We start from the raw sequence: 20,885 nt of genomic DNA on the forward strand, positions 1-20,885 counted from the left end.
CTTAAAACTAACGAATCACATACGAGTTATCTTAATATACAGGCAATCTGGCTAATTATACACAATACCTACCTCTAACTATATGGACAGGTCTGAATCTAGTGCTATCCTTTTCCGCAGGGAGTATTGTAAAAGAGACAGCAATAGATTTAGATAACTGTTCAAGACCAAACCATGTTTCTTTGATCTCATTATAGATGTCGCTGTAAGTCAATTGTATCGCGATTTTATTATATACTATAGTAAAATTTTGTTTCTGTTTAATTTAGACATTGTGTACAATAGAATTTTATTAGCCACATGATTTAATTATCTGAAATCATTTTTGAACAGCATAGTTTGAAAAATTGAGATCTTTTATATTGTTGCACGAAAGTTGATAAAACACTGTAAAGCTTGGGTCTTTGTTTAAAGGGGGAGATTTTTGATTTTCACTTCTCGCGCTGTAGGGAAGTACAGTACTTATGCGAAGACACATCTCTTCCACTTAATAGTTCGAATATTTTTTACTTGTAGTTCATGAAAATCTTGAATTCGTCAGAGATACCTCAAATTGATCCTTTCCTTCTGACTTTCCTCATTCTAAGAGAAGACCCGTGCTCAGTAGTGGGCTGGCAATGGGTTGATCATGATGACGATGACCTAAAATAATGGCGTTGTTTCAAATTTCGTGATGCGGGTATTTATGCTGGTGATTAAGAGCATGGACATGGGCATGGGGAATCACATGGTGAATCACCAGAGGAGCCATTGGAATATACTCCAGAACTGTCTCCAGAGTCCATGGAATCACCTCCATTTCGATTAAGACATGATGTTTGGAAATAAATTGAGGGTAGTTGCAAATTTGGTAAGACTGGTGGTCTGACTAAAATTGGTGATGGTGTGATTGGTGCAAATTCTGGTTGTCTTATTGAAATTGCTGCAGGTTGTATGGGTTGAGGGATTGGTGGTCTGACGAGGATAGGTGGCGGACGAATTGGGGCCAAGGGTTTGGGTCTGACATAGATTGGGGGTGGACTTATTGGTGGTAAGGTGGCAGGTCGCACGCAAATTGGGGGAGGTGTTATTGCAGGTTGCTGTGGTGGCTGAACGTTTATGGGGGCAGGCTGGATTGGTTTCAGCATTGGGGGTTTGACCAAGATTGGTGGGGGTTGGATGATGACGTCTGGGTTTTGATGGACAAAGAAGCATCCTCCTGGTACGGGGTAGGATTGGAAGTTGGCTGCTCTCAACTGGTCTTGCACTGTTGTCTTCTGCACCATCACTTTTATTGGGCCATCGCCGTTGGGTGCTGTAAAGAAATAATAAGTTTCACAGTTTGTTGAAATAATGTTGTAACTTGAATCTATGTAAAGAACAACCGGAGAGTTTCTTGCTGGTTTTATTGGTATGGGCAAATGGTATGGTAGTATGTACCCTCAAAGTGGTATGGAGTGATATCATATTGCATACTTGTGACATGAGAGCTCAAGCATGATGACCACTATCTACAACTCGTTTGATCTTAGACACGGTTTGACACAGTTTGTTTTAAAGTGGTGAGGATTGTATCGTGGTCTAGATACTTGTCTATTTCAAAACCAAAATAATATGGCGTTAGAAGCACAGGGGTAGTATCTGCAACTACCCCATGCCCCTTTATGATCAATCCATTATATTTATACATTGCTCAAATGAACTGAAGTGCACATACTCATGTAATGACCTTGCTTATGGCACTATTAACATTGTAATCCTTTGTTCAAGATGTGACGGTTGCCACAGATGCAACTAGATGGCGCTATTCAATCAATAACATTTCATGACGTAGTCCCGATCAAATGTACCGCCGACAGTACTCGCACTAACGGAGTTTTCTACAATCTGGACAATACATAAAAGTTTCAAGATACAACCGTCGGCCCAGCCGGCGCTACCGAGCACAACCAACCGCTCGGTGGGAGATCTCCTTTTGGTACGGTCGAGCCTGCACACCGCTCCCGTACAAATAATATATTATTATCAGTCACAAAACAAGAATTTCACTTACTTGGTTGTATTTCATTATCACAGGGGTCGCGAGGGTCACAGGGGTTGACAGGGGGTTCTGGGGGAGGGCACGGCGGTGGCGGGCATGGTGGTAAAGGCTCGCAAGGTGGTAAGGGGGGTATCACGCAGCATACTTGGGGCACTGGCGATGAGTAGGCCGATGCTATGAGAGCTGGAATAAAAAAGTCATCATATTTTTAGGGTTCCGTACCTCAAAAGGAAAAATGGAACTCTTATAGGATCACTTTGTTGTCTGTCTGTCTGTCGGTCTGTCAAGAAACCTACAGGGTACTATTCCCGTTGACCTAGAATCATGAAATTTGGCAGGTAGGTGGGTCTTATATAGCTGACATTAGGGGAAAAATCTGAAAACCGTGAATTTGTGGTTACATCACACAAAAAAATTAAATTGTGGTCATAAACTAATAATTAGTATTTTCAATTTTCGAAGTAAGATAACTATATCAAGTGGGGTATCATATTATGAAAGGTCTTCACCTGCACATTCTAAAACAGATTTTTATTTATTTTTATGCACCATAGTTTTTGAATTATCGTGCAGAATGTCGAAAAAATACGACTGTAGTACGGAACCCTCGTTGCGTGAGCCTGACTCGCACTTGGCCGGTTTTTTTTAATGCACATAATTCGAAAAAGTATAGAGATGTGAGTCCAGGATAAAACTTCGGAAACTTCGAATAGGAAGCGGACGTCCTAACCACTAGGCCTTGAAGTTATCACAGCCTTAAAAGTAGGACAAACAATAGAATAAATAGACAATATAACTAGTTTCGCTCCGTCAGAGCAAATAGAGTTTCTGCTGACGGTACATAAAAGTTTGGCACGAACACGAGGAATACAACAACAAACTAAGGCAGAACTATTTAAACGCCTGATAAGATGTTAGTTTGTTGCTAGGCTAATAAATAAAACCGGTCAAGTGCGAGTCAGACTCGCGCATCGAGGGTTCCGCACTACAGTCGTATTTTTTATAAATATAGGTAACTAGCAGTTGCCCGCGACTTTGTCCGCGTAAAATTTCTGTTTTCGCATGAGATCTGAAATTTTCCCGCTGCTAAAGGCCTCACTTTACCTACTCACTCAGTCTCACCTTAAGGCACGGAACCCAGAATACCTAAATGCCAATTTTCATATCTCTAACTTCAAAAACGTAGGACTTTCGACCCCCCCTTTCACACCCTTAGGGGGAGAATTTTTCAAACCCGTTTCTTAGCTGACACAACTACGTCCTAGAAAAAACCTACCTTCCAAATTTCAAGTTTGTAGGCTTTATAGTTTCTGAGATTTCGTGATTAGTCAGTCAGTCAGTGAGTGAGTGGTATTTCGCTTTTATAATATACTAGCTGATCCCCGCGGTTTCGCCCGCGTAGATTTAGGTTTTTAAAGATCCCGTATAGCCTATGTCACTCAGGAATAAGGTAGCTTTCTACTGGTGAAAAATTTTGTGAAATCGGTTCAGTAGTTCCAAAGATTACCCCCTACAAACAAACTTAACGACATTACCTCTTTATATAATAGTATAGAATAGATATAGATTTAGATATTAGTATGTATTAGTACGTCTATGAATAAATATTTAGTGCAACTCACCTATGAAACCCAATGCCGTGAATCTCCCCATCCTTGTCAAACTGATTGTTCCCTCGAAAAATACGCTTATATACTACCTTTTATCTATGTCTAGATTTTTACATGTTAAACTTTAGTAAAACATACAAAATCAGCATGGATGCGTTTTAAAACAAATACAGGTACGGTACGTGCTAGGCCTTTAATATTAGTAATGCGAAAGTGTCGGTCTGTTCATTTGTTACCTTTTCACAATCAAGCACTTTATTATATCCTCACTAGCTTATGCTCGCGACTTGCGTGGATTACACAAATTTCAAACCCCTATTTGAAAGAAGAAAGAAAGAAAGAAAAGACGTTTATTTACACAACTGTTTATTTGTTTATTTCACCCCATTGGAACTTGAATTTTCAAAAAAAAAATCTTAGCGGATGCCTACGTCATAATAGCTATCTGCATGCCAAATTTCAGCCCGATCCGTCCAGTAGCTAGAGCTGTGCGTTGATAGATCAGTCAGTCAGTCACCTTTTCCTTTTATATATTTAGACTAGCTTATACTCGCGACTTCGTCTGCGTGGACTACACTTTCAAACCCCTATTTTACCCCCTTAGGGGATGAGTTTTCAAAAATCCTTTTTTAGCGGATGCCTACGTCATAATAGCTATCTGCATGCCAAATTTCAGCCCAATCCGTTAAGTAGTTTGAGCTGTGCTTGATTGATTAGTCAGTCAGTCAGTCAGTCACCTTTTCATTTTAGGTAATATTTAGATAAACTCAAAAGCAAGTCAAAAGAAATACCACTACACAATAATTTAAGTACCACTGGTTCGAATTGCCATTCATATCGCTTGAAACTAATCAATAATAATAATATCCAATATTTGTTATTCTGGTAATATTTAAGATTTAGTGATTAAGAATTGATAAATAATATCTGATGATAAATTTACTTGTATTAAATGATAAATGATGATGATGATAAAAAAAAAAAATAAGTTATCGTAAGTTATTTATCTATACCTAGACCTTAAAATTTAAAATTCATCACGGACAAAGTCGCGGGCAACATGTTGTTTGTTGCTGTTAATATTATAATGATTCATTATTAAATATTATCATAATAATTTCAAATCATGCACAAAAATTGTCAATCAAGCTTACAAAAACTACTCCACAGTTTTTGTTACGCTATTAATTATTCCAAATTGAACTTTAGGGATTAGTTCATACAGTTCATAATCACTTGTATATACTTAAATGATATGTTTTGAAAAAAAGGGTATAAAATGGAGGGTTTTTTTTTTGGAAAAAGAGACATTCGATCGCTATGGGTATTTACGCTTGGATCATTTTGGGTAAGTAACAATTCAAAGGTATTTTATAAAGATTTAGTGTAAATTGAGCGGAAGTATTGATGCGTGGGGGGCGTCTTCCAACGCTGTGCTTTCGGTCGCCATTCTAGCATTTTACCCCCTTAGGGGTTAAATTTTCAAAAATCCTCTCTTAGCGGATGTCTACGCCATAATAGCTATCTGCATGCCAAGCAGTCCGATCCGTCCAGTAGTTTGAGCTGTGCGTTGATAGATCAGTCAGTCAGCAAGTCAGTCAGCCAGTCACCTTTTCCTTTTTAGGCTTCCGTAGTAAACAAGGAACCCTTATAGTTTCGCCATGTCCGTTCGTCTGTCTGTCTGTCCGTCCGTCCGTCCTCGGTTAATTTCAGAGACTATTAGTGCTAGAAATCTGTAATTTGGCATGGGTATAAATATTAATCATGCCGACAAAGTGGTGAAATAAAATTTTGATAAATATTTTTAGGGTAGCTCCCCTACATGTAAAGTGGGGATGAGCTTTTTTTTCTCGTCTACCCCATAGTGTGGGGTATCGTTGAATAGGTCTTTTAAAAATACTGTGGGTCTGGGATCATCATTTTTTGATTACTAGATCCGTTTGTAAAATATGATGTTTTAAAGTATTAATTTTTATTAGAGTCAAGTGTCTCCCCCCCCCCCCCCCCATACTATCCAAATACCATCAGCTAAATGGTAGTATATAGGAACGTGAAAAAATTCACAGCAGTAGTATTTATAATCAATTTTAAAGGAAAACTATCATGGCTAAGTTGGGTTCACAGGTTAAGGAGTTACATCTGTTTTTCGAGGATTGTGACTACGGAACCCTACACGACGCGTGGCCCGCCACGCACTTGGCCGTTATATTTTATTTAGATACTGTATATCTAAGGCTAAGTCCCAAGAGTAGCTAGTTTCTATAGAAACATATTTCAGATAATTACCGCTTCAGGCGGTGTTCCGACTAGCAAAGCATACTTTGAGCTAACTATAATAAGTTTATCAATAAACTAAGACTAACTAAGGCTAACTTTACCGTACTATTGCTCAGTTAATTTACCGGTAACGCTTTGAACCTGTATTAATTCAATAAATAAGTGATATTTTAACGGTGGAGGAAACATTGTGGGGAAAACTGCGTGCCTCAGAGTTCTCTATCAAATTCCCACGGGATTTTCCCCCAATTCCCACCAAGCAAATTCTTCACTTCAAAACCTATTTAATCGTTTTAAGAATCAGCATATAACCATAAATACTGAAAACAGCGGCATAGCAAGAGAAAATATATACATAATGGTTTTATTATGCGAGACTTTATACCGTTTCACGTCCATTTATCTGGGACCCACTGTCGGTATATCACGTTGTATAACTATGTTTTCCAAGCCATTACATAGTATGTTAATGGATTTAATTCTTCTCCGATTCATCAAAGTTTTCAGTTCTGTAGTAAAAACCAAAATCTATTCATTTAAAAAAGAAAAGCTGACTGACTGATTTATCAACGTGCAGCTTAAACTACTGGACGGATATGCCTGAAATTTGGCAAAATGATAAATGACGAAGGCATCCGCTAAAAAGGATTTTTGAAAATTCAACCGGGGGGTAAAACGAAGTCGCGGGAATAAGCTAGTATACTTATAAAAGCAAACTGACTGACTGATTAATTATCAACGCACAGCTCAAACTACTGGACGGATCGAGCTGAAATTCAGCATACAGATTATGACGTAGCCATCCGCTAAGAAATTATTTTTGAAAGTTCAACCCCTAAAGGGGTAAAATAGGGGATTGTAATTTGCGTAGTCCACGCGGACGAAGCCTTGCCTAGCCAGTATATAACCATAAATAATGGGAACAGCAGCATAGCAAGAGAAAATATATACATAATGGTTTTATTATGCGAGACTTTATATCACGTTGTATAACTATGTGTTCCGAGCCATTACATAGTATGTTGATGTGTTAATTCTTCTCTATTCTAGTAAAATTTTCAGTTTCAACTTGTCTGGATGAAATATTTTTAGGCTTTCGTACCTCGAAAGGAAAAAAGCAACCCTTAAAAATGTGTTATTTTTTTACGATTATATATTTTATTACGACTTTTATTTCACTCTATTATTGAAAATATCCAAAATTACAGTTAGAACCGTAAACATCAATTTATTTTGAAGAAGAATTAATTAAAAATAACCTCAATATCAGCAGCATAAAAAAAGATTTCTTTATAACCAGGGTGAATAAATGGAAATCGTTCGCAGAATATAAAAAGGTAATTATTTGTCTACAAAATAAAATTAAAACCATGGTGACATAACAATTATACTAGGGTGGGCCCAAAGCTCCTAAGAAAATGGGCAATCTCCTTTGGTATAGTAGGTAGGTTTTATAGCTCTATATATACCAAGTACTATGATGATGTGATGTGAAGTCATCCGGATCACCCTCACTAATGGGCGTTCCTCAAGGCTCTATACTAGGTCCCTTCATGTTCTTGGTATATATAAACGATTTACCATATTTCGTTCATGATACTTGCAATATTGTGCTATTTGCAGATGATACGTCCCTAATTTTTAAAATCGATAGAAATAAAAACAATTTTGACGATGTAAATAATGCCATATCGCGGGTCACTCATTGGTTTACTGTCAACAATTTACTTTTAAATGCAAAGAAAACCAAGTGTGTTATATTTTCTCTGCCCAATACAAAGGCGACCAAGGACATTAACTTAATGATAAATAATGATATGTTAAAAGTGGAGGAGACCACCGTGTTCCTGGGAATCACGTTAGATGCAAAGCTTCAATGGAACGCCCATATATCAACACTTGCTGGTAAACTCAGCTCTGCTGCTTATGCTGTTAGAAAGATTCGACAGGTAACTGACGTGGAAACTGCAAAAATTGTGTATTTTGCCTATTTCCACAGTATTATGTCTTACGGAGTCTTGCTGTGGGGTAAAGCGGCAGATATTGGGAAAATATTCGTTTTACAAAAAAGGGCAATACGTGCAATTTATAATTTAAAACCGCGCGATTCCCTACGAGAGATATTTAAGGAAATAGGTATTCTTACAGTAGCTTTAATATTTACAATAATATAATTTTTGTACGACAAAACATTCACATTTACAAAAAAATCTGTGATCTCCATGATAGGCAAACTAGAAACAAAAATAAGCTAGCTACTCCTGCGCTCCGCCTCTGGAAGGTGCGAAAGTCATTTGTGGGAATGAGTGTAATATTTTATAATAAAATTCCACAAGCAATTTTAGACTTGCCTTTACACAAGTTTAAAAAATGTGTTAAAAGTATGCTCCTAAAAAAAGCATATTATACAGTCGCAGACTATGTAAACGATAAAAAAGCTTGGATTTGACTCGCTCCAGCAATGCACGGGGCTGCAATGGCTTGTATAGTACGGTATATAATAACATTGTAAATTGAAAAATTAAAAAGAGCAACCGCCGAGTTTCTTGCTGGTTCTTCTCGGTAGGAACGGCATTCCGAACCAGTGGTAAATTAAACCTGACTATTCATAAGCACTTTTAAAAAGTTTACATGAATAAAAAAACATTCTATTCTATTCTATTCTATTCTATATTACTATAGATACTATACTATACCAAGTGGGGTATCATAAGAAAGGGCTTTACCTGTACATTCTAAAACAGGTTTTTATTTATTTTTATGCATAATAGTTTTTTAATTTATCGTGCAAAATGTCGAAAAATACTTAAGTACGGAACCCTCGGTGCGCGAGTCTGACTCGCACTTGGCTGGTTTTTTGCAAACAAAATGTCTACCTTAGTAGGCTTCTTAGCGTGGTCCATATAAACGTAGTTTGATTCTCATCTAAATATATAAAAGGAAAAGGTGACTCTCTGACTGACTTACTGACTGATCTATCAACGCACAGCTAAAACTACTAGACGGAACTGGCTGAAATTTGGCATGTAGATAGCTATTATGACGTTGACATTCGCTAAGAAAGGATTAATGAAAATTCAACCCCTTAAGGGGTAAAATAGGAATTTGAATTTTGTGTTGTAGATAGAATAAGATAGTTCATAATACATTTTTAACGATTTTTTTATTTTTATTTTTTATACTTATTTCTTTTATTTAGCTATCATCAGCACAGCCTACGCCGCGCCGTGGCGTTGCGTCAAAACCCAAGATGGCAGCACGATATGTTTCGGCGACTGTGGCCAGCCAACCTTCGGTCCACCATCCATCACTGTCGGCAGACAAGGGCCACCATGCATCTGCTCCTCGACCATATATACACCACCAGTCGGCCCCCCACCACCACCACCATGCGGTCCACCATGCCCACCCCCGCTGTTACTGACACCATGCGGTCAGCCTTGCTATAATTAAATTGGTTATTCTCACGACGGTGCCTTACCTTCGTCATTTAGTCAGATAATGGTACACATTTTGTGGGCGAAAAAATTGAATTTTGGTATTTTTCATACTCAAAATTGAGATTCGGAAATTATATTTTGGCATATCTTTTGTTTTTTTGACGAATTTAGCAAAAATATTTCGCAAATGTAAAAAAAGGGTAATTAACTTTGACAGTTTTGTTTTTTTTTGTCTCAAACGTCTATCTTTGGTCAGTTTTGGAATACAAACATAATGATTTTTTTGTGTTTTATTTTACGTTACATAACTGCTTTATTTTACAGCTGAAGTTTGCTTGTGCAAACTTCAGTGTTATTGTTATCCTACCTAAACACAATATTTGCCTCATTTTGTAGTTTTAGTGATTTAGTATTTTTCAAAACCGCAATGTATAGCGTGCAATATTCGGGTCAATGCCCCACCTACGACCTGACCTTTGGCGTCAGTCAGATGTTTTATTTGTAACATATCGTAAACTTTTACAAAATTGTAGGATTTTTTTATTTATTTTTTCGCGTTTTTTTTTTCTTGTGGTATCATATCAGTATTCTTCAGTACTATCAGCTGTCTTCGTTTTTGCCAGCGTTCTGGTTACACCCTGTATACCTACTTAGTATCCAAAAGTTAGTTTGAAATCATATTACCTAACATTAGAACAAAGCCAAACTCTCACGTCCGGAGATCTAACTCGATCGAACTTAGGCTAAGACTTTAGCCAAGTCTACATTTGTCTTGGGGAAACCTAGACTGAGCTTACTGTGTCAGTTTGACGTGAATTTTAAATTCTTCAGTTCGAATCCGAATTCAAAATCTTTGTTTTAAGTTACATAAGTTAGGTTAGGGAAGCTATTCTGTATCTACTAGTGAACTGTTCCGGCTTCCCACGGGATAGGAACTATTATCTACACTATAGGTAGGTACAGTACGCGGCAGAAAGTAATGTTCACCGACCTTTAGAAAGAGATATACGTTTTGTAGAGCGTTCTGTCACTCATACCTATGTGACGTTTTGTCGGTCTCAACGACATCGTCATTTAACACGTCAAGAAAGCTCTGTGGAAGAAATCCGAAAGTGTGTCTGTCTGTCTGCTAGCTTTTCACGGCCCATTTGTATAAAAGTTTTTGACGTTTGGTACAAAGATAGCTAGCTGACTGACTGACTGACTTATAATATTAACGCACAGCCTAAACCGCTGATCCTAGAGACATAAAATTTGGAAGGTGTGTTACTTTGTAACGAGTAGGTATCCACTAAGAAAGGATTTTTCGAAATTCCACCCCTAAGTGGGTTAAATCGGGGTTTGGGATTTATGTAGTCCACGCGGACAAAGTCGCGAGCATAAGCTAGTCTATCTTCTATATATATAAAAGGAGAAGGTGACTGACTGACTGACTGACTGACTGATCTATCAACGCACAGCTCAAACTACTGGACGGATCGGGCTGAAATTTGGCATGCAGATAGCTATTATGACGTAGGCATCCGCTAAGAAAGGATTTTTGAAAATTCAACTCCTAAGGGGGTGAAATAGGGTTTTGAAATTTTGTAGTCCACGCGGACGAAGCCGCGAGCATAAGCTAGTATTCAATAAAATAGGTAAACCCATCTATGCGAATTCCGGCCTAGTTTCGAACATGATATAATCATAGTTGTCAGCCCATTGGCTGGCAGGCCATGCGATCAAATCCAATAACACAACTTGTATGAAACGGGGGCACAGAGATACGTTGTTATATTGTGAGTGATGAAATGGCTAAACTTCTATATTGAAACGACTACAACTAAGTCAATAAGTAAGTCAATTTATCAACTTTTAGGACATAGCAATGCTGGATTTTAGCATCAACGATCGGCGATTAGAAGGAGTTTCTATAGGGGTTTAAAAACTCTAAATTCTCATGAAAATACGTTGCAGGTACTTCTCACCTGTTCGGTACAGGAATAGCACGCATCCCGAAGATGTAATAGGCTACTTTTTATAAAGAAAAATCAAAGAGTTCCTGCGGGATTTTTACACACCGGACGAAGTCACAGGCATCATCTAATATTCTATAGAATAGGTAAACCATCTATGCGAAGTCCAGTCGAGTTTTGAACATGATATAATCATAGTTTGTCAGTCCATTGGCTGACAGGTCATGCGATCTAATCCAATCACACAACTTGTATGAAACGGGGGCACAGCGATACGTTGTTATATTGTGAGTAATGAAATGGCTAAATTTCTATAGAATAGAATAGAATAGAATGTTTTTTTATTCATGTAAACTTTTTAAAAGTGCTTATGAATAGTCAGGTTTAATTTACCACTGGTTCGGAATGCCGTTCCTACCGAGAAGAACCAGCAAGAAACTCGGCGGTTGCTCTTTTTAATTTTTCAATTTACAATGTTATTATACCGTACTATACAAGCCATTGCAGCCCCGTGCATTGCTGGAGCGAGTCAAATCCAAGCTTTTTTATCGTTTACATAGTCTGCGACTGTATAATATGCTTTTTTTAGGAGCATACTTTTAACACATTTTTTAAACTTGTGTAAAGGCAAGTCTAAAATTGCTTGTGGAATTTTATTATAAATATTACACTCATTCCCACAAATGACTTTCGCACCTTCCAGAGGCGGAGCGCAGGAGTAGCTAGCTTATTTTTGTTTCTAGTTTGCCTATCATGGAGATCACTGATTTTTTTGTAACTGTGAATGTTTTGTCGTACAAAAAAATTGCAACGCTATATTGCAACGAGAATCTATAATATTTATCTGACGTGACTGAAGGACAAACAAACACACTTTCGCATTTATCGCACTTAGGACGAGGAGAAAAGTTGAAATATTAAACTCGTATTAAGCGATCTTGGAGCAGAAAATGGTCAATAGTCAAAATGTAATAGCCTATTACATTTACTTGCTGGCAAGAATAATGGTCAATTCTACAGAAATCCACGTCTTCACGTCGAATGGGGGTAGAAGACTTTTATAAACGCTGCTGTTGAATTATTTGAAAGTTAGAGCGCGAGTCACGAGCGGTAGCGATTTCAAAATCACCAATTTTTTTAATTTTTAAGTGACAACTTCTTTGGGCGCGTTAGGTGATTTTGGGATGAGTAAAAACTTCAAGGTTGCGTCAGAAACATGCTTGATGCTATGGAAATAGCTTGGCTAAGGAAAGTTGTATTAAATAGATTTTTTAATCCGCGGGGTCATTACGTAAAACGTTGCAGTAGCGACAGCAACGCGACAGCAGTACCAATGCAGCAGTTCATTTGCTGTCTCTCTTCTTCTTCTTATTTGGCTTTGTGGCTATTGCTGTCTCTCTCTAGCCGGACGTGTGACAGCAATGTTCGCGAGATTTACGCGTGTCGCAAGCCTGTCGCGAGATACGTAATCACCCCGCGGGTTTCTGTTTAACGCCATGGAAGTAGGAAGTACTAAGCGGTCTTTAGTTCAACGAAAGCTGAAAGAGATAATTTAGTGTATTTAGAAACCTGAAACACTGCAGAAATTCGCGAGTCTGACTCGCACTCGGCCAGTTTTTAGGGTTCCGTACCTCAAAAGGAAAAACGGAACCCTTATAGGATCACTTTGTCTGTCTGTCTGTCTGTCTGTCTGTCCGTCTGTCTGTCAAGAAACCTACAGGGTACTTCCCGTTGACCTAGAATCATGAAATTTGGCAGGTAGGTAGATCTTATAGCTGATATTTGGAGAAAAATCTGAAAACAGCTAATTTAGGGTTAGATCACACAAAAAAAATTAAATTGTGGTCATGAACTAATAATTAGTATTTTCAACTTTCGAAGTGAGTGACTATATCAAGTGGGGTATCATATGAAAGGTCTTTACCTGTATATTCTATGACAGATTTTTATTTATTTTTATGCATCATAGTTTTTGAATTGTCGTGCAAAATGTCGAAAAAATACGACTGTAGTACGGAACCCTCATTGCGCGAGCCTGACTCGCACTTGGCCGGTTTTTTTGTATGGGAATAGGTAGAGAGAGCGCTACTTATATTAATTTCATTCCGCGGATAGGGTATATATAAATAGTGAACCACAGTGACACTTGGACCACACGCGATCACAAACATGGCCGTCGAATATAACTACGTCCATTGTCCTCTTCACTTTAAAATTAAAATTACAAGCCGTTCAGTGAATGTTTACTAGACGTTCCAGGTTTGATTCTTAGTTTTTTATTATCTATACAAACTGCCATACCCCTTCCAGGTTAGCCCGCTATCATCTTAGACTGCATCATCACTTACCATCAGGTGATATTGCAATCAAGGGCTGTCGTGTATCTGAATAAAAAAAAAAAAAAAAAAATCTATACCTTTTTTTGGTTCTACACTGCATCGTACCGGAACGCTAAATCGCTTGGCGGCACGGCTTTGCTAACTAGCCACGGCCGAAGCCGCTAACCAGATCAGATCAGGCATTAAGAAATTATTAAACTCCAAACCCCTGCCAGGAATCAAACCCGGGACCTCCCACTAATAATACCACAGTGTTTACCACTGTGCCAGGGAGGTCATCTCACTAGTAAGCAAGAGTCTCCTCTCCAAATGAGAAGGGCTTAGGCCACAGTCCACCACGCTGGTCAAGTGCGGAGTGGCAAACAAGCAAGCAAGCAATGTGTCTGTTGGTTTTTCATTTTGTATAGACGGGCCTTATTATCAAGTCTCTTAGAACGAAGAATTTGTCATAAAACACGGCTATTGCCTTTTTAATTTAACACCTTTTCCGCCATTTTCCCGTTTCCCCCACTTTGTACCTCTTCCTGTTTTTTCCGAGATATCATTAACCGCCTCAAATAGTCTGAGAGCAAGTGATCGGCGCGGCGGGGTGATTACGTATCTCGCGACAGGCTTGCGACAGACGTATATTTTTATTTCGGCTGACGTCAAAATGACGTCATTTCGATGTTAATGAGACACTGTTCCAGCGTAATAGCAATTTACGGGACTTATGCTTAGTTTATTATTTAGAGTTAATTGGTCGTACGTGTTGACAGGTGTCAAATTCGTCCGAACGCATCAAAAGTGCGGCTAGCGATCGACGCCTTAGACAAATCGGTCGCCGGTTCCTGAACTACAATTCCGAAAACAACTTTTTAATTAAAACTTGTTCACATTTTCCTCCACAACCTTAGTATTCTGCTCGCTCTATTTAAACATATTAACGCCGGACGCAAATGAGCGACATTATACGCCTGACGCAGACGAGCGACATTATTCGGCATGGCGAAATTCGGCGAAAACCACAGCATAAAAAAAATGTATTAAAACTTATGCTCCTTAAAACACTGCAATGAGGAACTTTCCTGACAACGTTCGATAAAATTTTCATAGATGTCTCTGAATACATAGATCGCCACTAAAGACGAAAAATACTATATCTACAGTCCGTTCACTATAACTTTTCCCCTGACGTCATGTTGGCACCATTGCTTTGTTTGCTTTATTCCTTAGAGCTTAGGGTTTATTATTGTGTGATTTGCAATGGTGCCAAATATAACGTCAGAGGTAAAATAAGTGTGAACGGACTGTATATGATCTATAATTTATGTCGAGTCAATCAATGACATAGATGAAGAAGCCTAGCGTGCACTGCAATTTTCTGTATGTTTCTTCCCCATAAAATCTGTGAACTAGGATAGAAGCGGCGCACTTCGTAATTAATTTCACATGTAGATTCTAACAGTTTAGTCTGTGGAATTATTGTTATGTATGACAGTAAAGGTGAACACACACTTGTCGAACGAAGTCATCATTTTCGTTTAAGTTTCGTTTTCGTTTTGCGGTTTTGTGATCTTGTAATTTTTTATTTACTTCTGCTTTACAACAAACTGCATAACCCTGGACTCCGATTACCGCTGCATAATTATGAAGATCTGCCTACGACCTCTGGATACCAATTCTATTGTACTCATCTTCTACTAGCTGTGTCAAATTCTTTGTTTATTAGTTTGTTGGTTTGTCCTTCAATTACGTCGCAACGGAGCAACGGATCGACGTCATTTATTGCATGGGTATAGTTTAAGACCTAAACAGTGACATAGGCTACTTTTTATTACTGTCACTGACATAAAATACGTCATCTAAATATATAAAAGGAAAAGGTGACTGACTGACTGACTGACTGACTGACTGACTGACTGACTGATCTATCAACGTACAGCTCAAACTACTGAACGGATCGGGCTGAAATTTGGCATGCAGATAGCTAATATCACGTAGGCATCCGCTAAGAAAGGATTTTTGAAAATTCAACCCCTAAGGGGGTGAAATAGGTGTTTGAAATTTCTGTAGTCCACGCGGACGAAGTCGCGGGCATAAGCTAGTCAGTTATAAGATTAAAATCGACCTCACATAAAAATCAGACGTCTGCGTTAGGCCTAAAATAGCCGCTTTTAATCTGACAGTACCTAAACGAGAAATTATATATATTTAACCCATTTTTCTCATAATTTTTCGCTACAACTATTATTATATAGTCTAGTACTTATATTAGAGCAAAGCTTGTGAAAGGTAAATCATTAGTTTTAATTCCAAGAAAACATTAAAAAGATATTCTATTCAATTTAAACGCAGAATGGTACAGTTTTTAACCGACTTCAAAAAAAGGAGGAGGTTCTCAATTCGTCGGAATCTTTTTTTTTTTTTTTTTTTATGTATGTTCCCCGATTACTCGAAAACGCCTGGACCGATTTTGAAAATTCTTTTTTTGTTTGAAAGGGTATACTTCAAAGTTGGTCCCATTTCAATTTGGTGAAGATCTGATGAACATCTTCGAAGATAGATACTGGAACTCCTCAACGGATAAGAGTAAATTGCTCGCGATCAGTGTAAAAGCTTAGTAAACAGTAGATTTTTAACTAGTCATAGCATAATTCCATGGGGCCACTAAAAATTGTGAAATAAAAAATTTTTACAAAAAAAATAAAAACCGACTTCGTTACACAAACACTAAAAATTGAAAAATAATTTAATTTATTACCGATTATATTATGTATACAAGAGTTAATATAGTTCCATAATAATATTTTTTGGGGTCGGTGCCAATGAGGTGCCATTGTGGAGTCCCATAAAAATATGAAGTCTAGACGATTCGCGCAGCTAAAGCTAATTGGCACCGGCACCAAAAAGTATTATTATGGAACTATATTAACTCTTGTATACATAATATAATCGGTAATAAATTAAATTATTTTTCAATTTTTAGTGTTTGTGTAACGAAGTCGGTTTTTATTTTTTTTGTAAAATTTTTTTAAATAAGTTGTTATCCTTTTGCGAATGTTGCGAATCTCATGGAGAGATCGTGTACGCAATACCACCGTGCTGCAAAGAATGGGGAAGTCCGCTGAGTTACTCAAATGTGTGCAAAGGAGAAAGCTCGAATATCTGGGCCATGTTATGCGCAACCCATTACAAAAAAAATAAAAACCGACTTCGATACACAAACACTAAAAATTGAAAAATAATTTAATTTATTACCGAATATATTATTATGTATACAAGAGTTAATATAGTTCCATAATAATACTTTTTGGTGCCGGTGCCAATTAGCTTTAGCTGCGCGAATCGTCTAGACTTCATATTTTTATGAGACTCCACAAATGGCACCTCATTGGCACCGACCCCAAAAAATATTATTATGGAACTATATTAACTCTTGTATACATAATATATTCGGTAATAAATTAAATTATTTTTCAATTTTTAGTGTTTGTGTATCGAAGTCGGTTTTTATTTTTTTTGTAAAAAAAAATTATTTCACAATTTTAGTGCCCCCATGGAATTATGCTATGACTGGTTAAAAATCTACTGTTTACTAAGCTATTACTCTGATCGCGAGCAATTTACTCTTATCCGTTGAGGAGTTCCAGTATCTATCTTCGAAGATGTTCATCAGATCTTCACCAAATTTAAATGGGACCAACTTTGAAGTATACCCTTTCAAACAAAAAAAGAATTTTCAAAATCGGTCCAGGCGTCATCGAGTAATCGGGGAACATACATAAAAAATAATAAAAAGAAAAATAAAAAAAAAAGATTCCGACGAATTGAGAACCTCCTCCTTTTTTTGAAGTCGGTCAAAAATACGATCTACTGCAGATTATAATACAGGGCAAGAGAAAGGGCAGACGTAGAGCTGGCCGTAGACGAATATCCTGGCTCAAGAACCTTCGCCAGTGGTTTAACATGAGTACAAGATCACTGTTTAGGGCAGCAGTAAACAAGATCCAGTTAGCCTTAATGATTGCCAACCTTCGGTAGGAGATGGCACTTGAAGAAGAAGTTATCCTTTTCCTTCGTGTCAGTCATTTCGAAATCTAGACAATTAGGGATTCCTAACTGTCTAAGTAAAGGACTAAGAAAGGAATTAGTGGACTGGCGATGCGATGGGTCGATCATAATGAAAAACCGACCGAGTGCGAGTCAGGCTCGCGCAACGAGGGTTCCGTACTACAGTCGTATTTTATCGACATTTTGCACGATAAATCAAAAAATACTTACTAGATCTCGTTCAAACCAATTTTCGGTGGAAGTTTGCATGGTAATGTACATCATATATTTTTTTTAGTTTTATCATTCTCTTATTTTAGAAGTTATAGGGGGGGACACATTTTACCACTTTGGATGTGTCTCTCACGCAAACTATTCAGTTTAGAAAAAAATTATATTAGCACCTCAATATAATTTTTGAAGAGCTATCCATAGATGCCCCCACACGTATGGGTTTGATGAAAAAAAAATTTGAGTTTCAGTTCTAAGTATGGGGAACCCTAAAATTTATTGTTTTTTTTTTCTCTTTTTGTGTAAAAATCTTAATGCGGTTCACAGAATACATTTACTTAGGTACCAAGTTTCAACAGGATAGCTCTTATAGTTTCGGAAAAAGTGGCTGTGACATACGGACGGACAGACAGACGGATTGACTGACATGACGAATCTATAAGGGTTCCAATTTTTGCCATTCGGCTACGGAACCCTAAAAACTGCCATAACCCTTCTAGGTTATACCTCTTTCTATCTTAGATGTATGTATTTAAATAAAAATAAAAGTTTACAAAAAATAAAAATAAAACCGGCCAAGTGCGAGTCAGGCTCGCGCAATGAGGGTTCCGTACGTATTTTTTTGACATTTTGCAGAATAATTCAAAAACTATGATACATAAAAATAAATAAAATCTGTTTTAGAATGCACAGGTGAAGACCTTTTATATGATACCCCACTTGATATAGTTATGTTACTTAGAAAATTGAAAATACTAGTTGTTAGTTCATGAGCACAATTTTTTTGTGAGATGTAACCACAAATTCACGGTTTTTAGATTTTTCCCCAAACGTCAGCTATAAGATCTACCTACCTGACAAATTTCATGACTAGGATCATGAAATTTGTCAGGTAGGTCAACGGGAAGTACCTACCCTGTATGTTTCTTCACAGACAGACGGACAGACAGATAGACAGACAGACAACAAAGTGATCCTATAAGGGTTCCTATAAGGGAACCCTAAAAATACAGAAAAAATACGTAAAGAACTTGGGAACGTGGGGGTGTTTTTTAATTTCAGAGTTTCAAGTTACAGGGTTCCTTGTCTCGTGCCTTCCGGTTCATTAACTCTTGCCTGTTTTACCTAAAAAGGCAAAAAAGGCAAAAAGGAAAAGGCTTGAGTAAAACTTTAGTAATTAAACGTTGCTTTTCGATTCAAGCGTTTGTTGACTACATTAGGTACCGGTCAAAAAGTAATGTACATCGGCCTTTAGAATGACATTTCGGCTTTGTAGAGCGTTGTCTCTGTCACTCATACGTATATGACATTTTGTCGGTCTCAACGACAGAGACAATGCCGCAAATCCTACAAATCCGCTATCTCCTTCTAAAGGTCGATGTACATTATTTTGTGCACGTACTGTATCTATCAATTTTCATTTTTTAGGGTTCCGTAGCCGAATGGCAAAAAACGGAACCCTTATAGATTCGTCATGTCAATCTGTCCGTCTGTCTGTCCGTCCGTATGTCACAGGCACTTTTTTTCCGAAACTATAAGAGCTATATGCTGTTGAAACTTGGTAAGTAGATGTATTCTGTGAACCGCATTAAGATTTTTACACAAAAATAGAAAAAAACCGGCCAAGTGCGAGTCAGGCTCGCGCAACGAGAGTTCCGTACTACAGTCGTATATTTTCGACATTTTGCACGATGATTCAAAAACTATGATGCATAAAAATAAATAAAAATCTGTTTTAGAATGTACCTGATGAAGACCTTTCATATGATACCCCCACTTGATATAGTCACTCACTTCGAAAGTTGAAAATACTAATTATTAGTTCATGACCACAATTTAATTTTTTTTGTGAGATCTAACCCTAAATTTGCGGTTTTCAGATTTTTCCCCAAATGTCAGCTATAAGATCTATCTACCTGCCAAATTTCATGATTCTAAGTCAACGGGAAGTACCCTGTAGGTTTCTTGACAGACAGACGGACAGACAGACAGACAGACAGACAGACAACAAAGTGATCCTATAAGGGTTCCGTTTTTCCTTTTGAGGTACGGAACCCTAAAAAGATGAAAAAACCGTATCCCTGGCAAGTTATTTCAAGTTTTTCCAGCGAATAAGTGTTTCATATTAGCAGTAGGTAGGACTGCACCCTCACTTACCATCAGATGAGACCGCGGTCACTAGAAAACCTACAATCAATAACAGTAAAGTAAAACACCCCTCGTTCTAGTCTAGGGGGTGATAAATAAAATAATAGCCCCTAAGAATTTTCATTAAAAAATTCAACCCCAAAGCGTTTTCTTTCAATTCTCTTTATTTTTTGCGTAAGGGTAGTTTATCCCAGGGGATTCTAGTGAGTTTGTCGCAATTTTTTTTTTGATATTAGCTGATGCCCACGACTTCGTCTACGTGAATTTAGGTCCACCTCGCGAAAGTGGGAAAGTCATTTGTGGGAATGAGTGTAATATCTCTACATAGTATAAAATAAAGTCGCTTCCCGCTGTCTGTATGTATGAACGCGTAGATCTTTTAAACTACGCAACGGATTTTAATGCGGTTTTCACTAATAGATAGAGTGATTTAAGAGGAAGGTTTATAGCTATAGCTTAAAATTGGTTTGTGTTAATTTGTTGAAATATGACGATATTTAAACAAAATGTCGGAAGAATCACTCCTCACTGTCACCACATTAGTATCTACATTGCACCCCATGCGAAGCCAGGGCGGGTCGATAGTCTACTTATATATAAAAAGAAATCGCTGAACGTGTTGCTGATCGCTGCACGGAGAACAGCTGAACCGATTTCGCTAATTCTTTTTTTATAATATTCCTTGAAGTAGGTACTAGGATGGTTCTTACGGAGAGAAAAATTTAAAAAAAATCCTGAAAAAGAATCGACTGTTAGGCGGTACGAAGTTCGCCGGGGCAGCTAGTTTTATAATAAAATTCCACAAACAGTTCTAGACTTGCCTAATTATACAA

General features: G+C 37.6%; 2 protein-coding genes across 3 annotated transcripts in view; one reads left to right on the forward strand and one right to left on the reverse strand.

The window, feature by feature from the left end:
* The window catches only part of klg (klingon), a 113,287-nt gene that overhangs the window by 57,338 nt on the left and 35,064 nt on the right, over positions 1 to 20,885 (forward strand). The gene's annotated exons all lie outside the window — the stretch shown is intronic.
* On the reverse strand, positions 659 to 3,724 carry LOC117995075 (uncharacterized). Its single transcript, XM_069508131.1, has 3 exons — positions 3,643 to 3,724; positions 2,033 to 2,203; positions 659 to 1,348 (listed from the first exon to the last, which is right to left on the reverse strand). Exons 1-3 carry the CDS (start codon positions 3,671 to 3,673, stop codon positions 696 to 698), a joined length of 855 nt encoding a protein of 284 aa, XP_069364232.1. The 5' UTR covers positions 3,674 to 3,724; the 3' UTR covers positions 659 to 695.

This window comes from Maniola hyperantus, chromosome 28 (assembly GCF_902806685.2).
Source record: "Maniola hyperantus chromosome 28, iAphHyp1.2, whole genome shotgun sequence".
Classification (NCBI taxonomy): domain Eukaryota; kingdom Metazoa; phylum Arthropoda; class Insecta; order Lepidoptera; family Nymphalidae; genus Maniola; species Maniola hyperantus.

Coding starts and splice junctions, on each gene's coding strand:
- LOC117995075 (XM_069508131.1), bottom strand. CDS start 3,673: ATGGGGAGATTCACGGCATTGGGTTTCATAG. Junction 2,204..3,642: donor CACGGCATTGGGTTTCATAG/GTGAGTTGCACT, acceptor TTTTTATTCCAG/CTCTCATAGCATCGGCCTAC. Junction 1,349..2,032: donor TGATAATGAAATACAACCAA/GTAAGTGAAATT, acceptor TTCTTTACATAG/ATTCAAGTTACAACATTATT.